Here is a 9,299-nt window from a genome sequence, read left to right as displayed (position 1 = left end):
GATCTGAGCTGCTGATGCTTCTCCCTCTCCTTCCTCTCTGTCTTTGCAGACCAACAAGGCTGGGCTTGACTGCAGTGAGTGCTCTGTGCCCGAGCTGCTCCTTCCCCTCTGACAGTGAGTGTTTAACACCACTTTGTTGACGTCAGCACTCAATTTCTGTGCACCACCTGATGTGCCTGCAAGGAGAGACAGACACACCTGAGCAACCACAGGTGCCACATCCACCTGGTTAAGTCCAGCCTGGTCATGAGTTCAGCACAGGGGAACTGTTTGAGACGCTCCATCCTCGGGCTTTCCACCCTCACCAGCTACAGGCAGCACTTTCTCATTCTCCTGTGATGTACCAATACAGGAAAAGCACCACAACAGCCTTACAGAGCCACTGCATCTCTTAGACACAGTGCCAGTGGTTTTTAGGAGCTTGGAAAATGCCTTTCCTCTGACTCTCCCTGTTGGGAGTAGGATTGTTCCTCGATAAAGTTTTTACCCCATTGTAAATACCAGTTTTAGGATCGCCCTCAGCTCACCTCACCTCACAGATAATTTACTGAATTATCTCAGTAAATAACCAAAGCCTTGCCCCCACCTTGCCTATCAACATGAGTCACTCACTAGTTATCCTGGCAAGGATCTAAAAGAATTTAAAAAAATAAAAAATAAAATAAAAGGGAAAAAAATTTTAAAAAGGGATGAGCTGGTCCATCTCCACCAGGGAAAAGGCAGTGCTTGTCATTCACTGGCTGCTCTGCACGATGAGTAAATACAAAAAAAATAAACCCAAACAACTACATCAAAACAAGCCCAAACAACAAAAAACACACACACACAAAAGGAGAACAAAACAGAGAGCTGACCCCCAGGGTGGCTGCACATCAGGCACTGCATGTCCTCTGTTTTGGGAGCAGTTGCTACAGGCACTGCAGGTCCTTGCTCAGACCAGCAGCAGACCAGCACTGTGAGCCACTGACCCCCTGGGCTGATACTGCTTCTGGCCTAAATTCTCAGCAGGTTTTCACCCTGACAAGGCCTGTCCAAGGACCCCGGGTTCCTTCCCTGGTACCCACAGCAGGCTGTGCTGTTGTTTCCTTTGTCATATAACGAGTGCAAATTTGTTCAAGAAATTTTGGAAGTAGCCCCCATATCCCATTCTTCTCCTAATGGGGACTGCCCAGCCCCAGGGGAGAAGCAAATCAGCCTAAGTGAAAGAATAAACCCTGAAAGGTGATGAATTTTTCCAGGGAATAGAGCTGGGCCTCTCGTTCTTCAGCAGGTTTGTGGTTGGAGCGCAGAAGGAGGGAAGGCACAGAGGGGGACCAGCAGCAGTGGTGGGAAAGTGAACCACAACTGCTGCTGTGCCAGTTGTACCTCAGTGTAGCAACATCACATCTTGCCAGTGGTTTTTAAGAACGTCCAAAATACACATATTTGTATTCCCAGTGCACAGAGAACCATTTAAAAATCGTCTCCATGCCAGCTGGTCTGACAAAGACAGACACGGAGGAAAGCTGCCCTGTGTGCATCCTCAGAAACAAATGCCCTGTATTTTAGGTCCTCTAATCATGTGCAAATGCAGAGCAATTAATTGCCAGCATGCCAGAGTGTGACTTCTAAATGCCTTAGAGGTTGGGTGTTGCTGGTTTGCAAATCAAAACCCACCAGCCCTCACTCACATCAACCTGGAATACAGTTCCAATTTGATATGGAGAGATGATTTCATGAGGACAATCAGAGAGTGGAGCAGTTTGCCCACAGCATTCATGGGAAGTCTGTCCTTGGAGGTTTCCAGGAGCTCCTGGGTCAGTGGAGACCCCTGTTGGAGGAGGAGATTGGACTGAAGACATCCTGAGGCCCCTTCTCCCTGAATGATTCTGTGCCTGTACCCCCTTTTCTGCACAGCCATCCTGAAATGGATGGGCCCTGCCTGGGATACCTCCTTGGCACACATTTTTTGGGGTGCCAGGACTACCCTGTGAGCTGATGCAGCTCAAGCAAAGTAACTTGTTCTGGCGTTTTCTCCTACTCTCACTTATCCCACTGCCACAACAAAGTCCTGCTAACCTAGACCTTGATTGCTTTCCCAGAGCCAAAGGTTCCTTGGAGCCAGAGAAGTGTAAATTCTGCTTGATGCCCTCTGGAAAACTTGATCACACTAAGCAAAACCAGTCACTGCTCACAGATATACTGTGAAAACAGATGTTGCCTCATGACAGTTGTAGTTTAATTAAAGTTCCAGGCCAGCCTCCCTCTGCCAGCGGTAACGACACAGTCACACACAGGCGTAAATAATTCACACAGAAAAAGTCTTCACTGGAAGAGGAATATCAAGCATTCCAATGCCTCTCCCTCCATATGGAAGTGAAGCTTAGTGACTACGTTAAAAAACCAGCTGAAACCAGTTCAACATTTTTATTTAGCGCTAATGCATCATTTGCCCTGATAACATCACCAAGCACAACCACTTCTAACAGGTGAGGTTTTGGGGAGCTTCCCACCCTTGGAAGTGCTCTGCATCTTAACAACACTGCCAAAAACCTACTGTGCTGGAACCCACCAGCCCATCCACACACTCAAAACTCAGTTGTGCTTAAATAAAACGTTGTTTTCATTAGCAATGCGAGGGACTTGCAAAGCTGCACCTCCACTCAGAGTCCCACTGCAAACCCCACCTGCCTTTGCCCCGGGGCAGCGTTTCATCTACGCCAGGGCTCTCGGATTTCGGTGCCTCCTGCGCAGGGATTCCAGAAATAATCCCAGCCATTCGCATCTGATACGATTGTTTACCTCACAGGCTCGGAGGTTTCACGGGTCAAGCACCAAGGTGATCCAGCTGAGGGTAACAAGTGACTTGGATTTTCAGTGTCCCTCATAAAAGCCAAAGTGAACTGCCCTGAAAGAAATGGATCATCTAATCAGTTACTGACTACGGCAATAAAAAGTGGGAGGGCACCAACGTGTTCCCAGAGGGATTCGTGCTTGGACTTGTAGATTGGAATATTTATCTACAAAGAAGGTAAGCAGAAAGGTGGCAGTTTATTGATCACTGAGTTGTTATTATCATAGAAGTGTAAAACAGCTGCAAAAGTATCTTGCAGGGTATTGACTGGCCAGATAAAACAAGGGAGGGAATTTCCAAGTCAAATGCAACATAAAAGCACAGTCTGAGCCTCCCTTGTGGGGTCAGAACTGGCTACTTCTAAAACCTAACACCGCTGATTCTCTTTCTTTTCTCCTATCAGAACTACTTAATTTAGAAGTTATTTCATCTGTATGAACAAGTGTGGTGTTCAGCTGCTGCCAAAGGTTCTGAAATTGCTGTTTGTGTTTCAGTTCAAACGTAACGAGAAGGGAAAAGTATTGCAGTAAAACTGGGCTTGTCGTGTATTCCCTCATTTCGGGAGCTGCAGCTCTTCCAACTGACCACCAGCCACAATTAACGAGCTCCCCGCTGTTCTGAGGTGAACCAACAGCTTTCTGCCAAATCAGAAAGGCTGGAGAGAGATTCTGTCATCTTATTTTTTAAAACAGATGCAACTTCAAAAGAACAGGAGCTCTTGCTGCTGCATGTCCAACCTTCAGTTTACCACTCTGTATTTTATCCCTTTTCTCGTTTTCCAGTAAATGGACCCAACGAATGTCATTGTAAAAAATCACCCAAATCAGATCAGATCAGTCCAAAACCATTTCTTGTCTACTCTGATTTCCCCCTCAGTTTTTACACCTACCTCAAGTTGTGAAGCCTACTTGAAATTTTGCTTTGCAGTGTTATGGATGAGGACATAAGTGGAAGAAAGAAAATATTAGAACAACAACAACAACAACAAAATCAGCTCAGCCATGGTGAGAATAATGTTATATACCAGATAAACTTCACAGACATCTCAACAAGAGACTGGTTTATTACACTGAGGGCGTAGGTCTATTTTTGGCATCCTCTATGTGTACAGCAAGTATCTTAAATATTCATGTTATAGCTTACTAGTAAATTAACAGGCAGTTAGAGGAAAGCCTGTCCAAAAAATTTGGTGCCAAACTTTCAGCCTCAGAAGCAACAACTTAAGAGCAATTTTAGTATTACTGTGCATCAGGAAGTGCTCACCTTTGCTTACCCCTCTCTAATAAGATAGCCTGTTATTTTCCTGAAAAGATTCTCTCCCCCTTAAAGAGATGAACTCATCAGTGTCATCAGTCACTGGAAATAAATACCAGTATTACACAAAGCACCTAATTTGTTGTGAGTCACTGCAAACATCACTGTAGTGATACCAATGTATTGAACTGCTATAAAAACCCAGCTGGAGGCTGATCACAAGTGGTGATCCCCAAAAAGGGGGTCACCCAAAAAGGGTTACCAAGCACTGGCACAGAATTTTCCATCAGAAAAGAATTCCCTTCCGGATTTTAAAGGAAACAGGAGGGACAGGCTGGGGAGAGATTAAATTCTGAGCATCACATTCTGCTTTTGCACCTTGCAAAGGCAGCCCAGAGCACAGCAGGCTGTTTTAGCAGCCAACAGGCTAAAGCTGCCTTGTGGAAACGTGAAGAGAAGATGGTGCCAGACCCTTCAAGGAGCACAAGTGAAGTGCAGGAGGAAATGAGAGCAAATCCTGATACATGGAAGGAAAAAATTCCTTATGGTGCAAGTGATGACCCACCAAAACAGATTGTTCAGAGAAGTGGTGGCCTCTTCATCCCTGGAGATGTTCAAAGCTCAGCTGGGCAAGCCCTGAACAACCTGCTTTGAGCCTGCTTTGAGGTCTCCTGGCTGGGCTAAGAAGCCTCCAGAGGTCCCCTGCACTCTAAATCTGGCTACCAAGGGCATGTACAAACTCTATACATTAGATGATGAGGTAAGACCCATGTCTTTGAAGCAAATTCCACTGAGCTGTAGGGTAAATAGCAGTGCATTCAAAAGCAATTTCCATTTGACCAAATCCAAGTCTCTTTCCCAAAGTTCTCATTGAAATGTAGCATAATAATATCAATAATATCAAGCACTCAAAACAGCCTCCTGTTTGTTAGCAGTCAAGTGGGGCCATCCCAGAGCACGTGGCACAGGATTGCATCCACAGCAGCTCTGGAATATCCCCATGAGGGAGACTCCACAGCCTGTCTGGGCAATCTGTTCAGTGCTCAGTCACTGCACTGGGAAGTTCTTCCTCATGCCCAGGTGGAACTTCCTGGGCATCAGATCCTGCCCGTGGCCTCTTGTCTGACTGCACTGAGGAGAGTGGGGCTCCAGCCCCTGGATACCCACACCTCCCACTGCCAGACAGGGGTGGGGCCCTCTCAGTGTCTCTTCTGGAGGCTGAACAGGCACATCTCCCTCAGCTTTCCCTGGAAGGGAGATGCTCCAATCTTTTATCCACCTCTGTAACCTCTGTTGGCCCCTCTCCAGGAGCTCCCTGCCTCCAACCAGCCCCTGTGCCACTGATTACGACCCTCTGGGATCTGCTGGTCAGCCAGGACTGAGGGGGGAGATAAAATTCATCACAAACAGTGCCTCATTAACCACTGACAGGCAGGAAATATTCAAATAATAGTATTCGAATAGTATTTTTAAAAAAATAATTTAAAAAAAAAAGCTTAGCTGCTCACCCCAGCTACGTGAGACTCGACATACCACCACAGAAAGCAGCGTCACAGACGTTCTGCACACCCACAAAGGGCAGTTTTCCTCTTCTTCCATGAAGATTTTGCTGGAATGTTTTGCCAAGAGCTCCTGTGCACAGCACCTGCCTGTTTTTGTTCAGGGCACAATGCCACCCGTGTCACGCTCCTGTGTGGGGCTCGTTCAGACAATGCAGGTTCTGCCACCGGGGACGGAACGAAATGCTCGGGTTATTTGTTTCGTGAGACTATTTTGACACCACACTGAAATAGCCAAAGGTGCATTCTGTGTATTCAGGAGATTAACAGAGTTTATTGTTTTCTAAAATATTTGACAATACAGAGAACCCAGACCAGTAATTCCTGACAGCTTCACTGACCGTCCTGTGGATGAACGGTGGCAAGGTTTCCTTGACAGACAGGCACAAACATCCACTTCCTCAGCCTGCACACTTTTGATTCCTTGAAAATGAGGACTAAATATATCCTAAATAAGCTCAAAAAGCAAGGTCCAAGACTAATAAACAGTGTTTTATAGTTTACCTTGAGAAAGCTTTGTCAGCTTCATTACAGTGTAGCTTCCTAACAGAGCATCTCTACTTACCTGATACTTATTTTAACACAAATCCGCTGGAATTTTACACCCCAGCTTTGAGTGTCACAAATGGCTACTTATTTGACACGATTACAGCTGGCCAAGTTGTATCTGCAAATGTCGATTTTACAGTGTTCTGCTACGATAATCCACATATGGACTAAAGCTACTTTATATTCTGACCCATTCATTTATCCACAAATACTGATTTTGAGTATATTGGTGCGTTTTTTACTGTACTTCTGACAAGTCTAATCACAGGATGCTTTGTCTATTGTACAGTAATGGATATGGCAGGAAAGCAGATTTAAATATACCTATAATTTAAACTCTTAAAACAGTTCTAAATCTTATTGACATCCAAAGGCTTGATAACTAACAGCCATGCTCTTTATACTCTGGAATATCAAATCATATGTACATATACACAACATAGATAGGCTCTTAATAAAAGCATTTAAGTCTATTTTACAGTCTTCTCTCTTCAAGAAAATTACCCTTCACAGATTTAACATTTCAGATCACCTAAAAATCATTAGCAGTTTTTTTTTTTTTTGTTCTCTGCAAACGTGCTGGAAATGGTTACTATTCTGGGGCTAATGCATAATTTACCTTTCTTTTGAATGCCATTTAAGATCCAGATGGAAAACTCTTAGTTTAAGTGTCAACCCACAGTGAAGAACATTCATAACCCATGACACCTGCAGATACCTCTGCTACAAATAACCTTCTGTAACAGATATTTATTAAATACAGTATTTTTGTTTTACAACTCCATTTACAACTTCAAAGCCATGCTGACGACACGGAAAGATTACTACAACATGGAAGGAGTTTTCATTCAGTCAGCTGGTGACTAAATCTGTGTCATAATTTAAGTATTCATTGATAAATCCAGGCATACAAAAAAGGTGCTTAACTACATGGCATTTAAATAAAAAAATACTGCATCTTTCAGACATTGATAAGAACAAATAAAAAAATTAACTATAATAATCTTTGAAATTCAAGTTGCAAGTTACTGAAGGTCACTTAAAATAACTGATTAAACAAAAGTGAGCACAAGCCACATACCCAAGGTAGGATGAGGCACAAGCATAGAGAATGCAAAAATATTTAGAATCCACAATGACAGACCATGTGGGAAGAGAAAGCTTAAAAAGTATTTTTCCTATCATACTATTTTTTTCCACCTAACCCCTTTTCCTTTGCATTGTGCACAAGTTGTGAAAGCGATGTCAGATGATTGGTTCAGACTTTTGCCTTTGATTCAGCATTATTTCAGCCTCAAGCTCTCGCCTTTTCTTTAAAATATATACACTCTATACATCATTCAGCTTCCTCTCACTGGAACTAAATACACTGTACAGGCCTGCAGAGCTTTGGGAACACCTCTGTGTTTATTCTGTCCTTTGTCACTGGATGGGTTCTACGTAGTTTGCTGGGTATAACCCCACTTGTCCGTTGTCCAGGCGTCCTTTGCACCAACCCTGCTCGTCTTCGTTCTCCATTTTAGTTAATTCATCCCCTGGGAAAAAAAAAAAAAAACATAAAGAAGGACAACAGTTCATTAGACATCTTAAGTAACATCAGGAAGATAAATGATAATTATCTACATGTCCAGTTTTATTCCCCTGCCCAGCGCAGGCCCCAGTAGGAACCTTCCCTTCTTTGCTCCTCGTGCTGTTGCTACTGAGAACATCTATCACTTACAGATTTGCACATGGGAGAAGAAAACAGGAAGGAACAAGCTACTTAGAAACTCAGATATTACCCTGATGGTGTTTCAAAATGGTTATGAAATTTTTTGTCAACTTCTGAAGTTATACGCTGTGTTATTTCACTGTATGATCAAAGACTCCCTAATATTTAAAGGTTTGAACAGTCAAAGATAGTTGTGGATGACACAACTACCTCTGACATAGAACAATCCTACATTTTTTAACCCTTAACATGTCAGTGGAAGTGAAATAAATATTGCTGTCGAGGCACCCTTTTAAGAGCTGATGGGAAATAAGGATGAAAATGCCACAAAAAGGAAGTAATTTGGAGTTTGCTCTCAGCAAAAGCTGAAAATGAGTAACCAGACATTCATGAACTATAACATAACTCTGTTTTGACTAATCTTATCTTGTACATCCTCAGGAAATACTTTGGCATTAGAGAGCCTCTAAAATGTTGTACATGAGCAGATGAACACCCATCTCACCCAGGTGAAAAAAGGCCACACTGAGCAACAATTATTTCCTCGTGATCTGCATCAAATGATGTCCCTGGATAAAACCGATTTGTGTCTCACCTTCATTAGCAACAGCAAATACAGGATGAAGGTATTAACCACTTATTACAGTCCCAAAGGGTATAAAGTCTTGGCATCATTTAGGAGGACATGAACCAGCCTAAAGAATGTAAATTCTTTGGCAGAAATGGTCAAGCTTCCTATCAAATCTTCCTGACACATCCATCTTCTATAGCTCCTTTCTTAGGTAAAAAAGGTTAAAACTTCATCTCCTCTGGATTGTATGTTTACCAGATAACTAAAAAAACCCAAACCACTATGAACAAAAGTTTGGCACTGCTGACTGTGCTTGGTTTGGGGAGACATTTTTTCCCCACTGCAGAATGAGAGAGGGCTCAACAGCAAACCTTCCCTGTTGCTTCCATGAAATGTATGTTAATAAAGACTGAAACGTGTTAATAAACAGTGAAATATGTTAATAAAAATGAAATAATACAGCTGCATTTGAATTCAAGCTTGGGCTTGGAGACTCAGTGATCTTGGAGGTCTAAGAAAACATTAACACTTTAAAGTGTCATCTGCACAACAGTTACAGTGAAACAACTGTGATGATAAAAACAGAACACACAATAACATGTTCTGACTGCACCACTGTGACTATTTATTCTCAGCCATGGCAGGGCCACAGCAGGGCAAGACAGACATAGGGTAGATATATGTATATATATATATATATCCACCAAATGTATAAAGTATTTCACTAACAAAAATGAGTTTCTTGTATTAATGTATGTTTAATGGACACTATGCAGAGCAGATATTCTACAGCACATATCTAGAAGTGACCACAGAGCACTT

The 9,299-nt window shown here is 42.9% G+C and overlaps 1 protein-coding gene across 3 annotated transcripts in view; it reads right to left on the bottom strand.

Annotated features, from left to right (window-relative positions):
- Nucleotides 1-5,900: 5,900 nt before the first annotated feature.
- Nucleotides 5,901-9,299, bottom strand: part of PACSIN2 (protein kinase C and casein kinase substrate in neurons 2) — a 37,557-nt gene continuing 34,158 nt past the window's right edge. For all 3 annotated transcript variants that reach the window (XM_050323978.1, XM_050323979.1, XM_050323980.1), the window contains one exon: nucleotides 5,901-7,730. In XM_050323978.1, coding sequence (XP_050179935.1) covers nucleotides 7,618-7,730 — 113 coding nt within the window. In that variant the 3' untranslated portion in view covers nucleotides 5,901-7,617. The remainder of the gene's footprint in view (nucleotides 7,731-9,299) is intronic.

The sequence above is a fragment of the Myiozetetes cayanensis genome, unplaced genomic scaffold (assembly GCF_022539395.1).
Source record: "Myiozetetes cayanensis isolate MyiCay16 unplaced genomic scaffold, myiCay2020 scf3, whole genome shotgun sequence".
NCBI lineage: Eukaryota > Metazoa > Chordata > Aves > Passeriformes > Tyrannidae > Myiozetetes > Myiozetetes cayanensis.
This window is presented reverse-complemented; position numbering and strand designations above follow the sequence as displayed.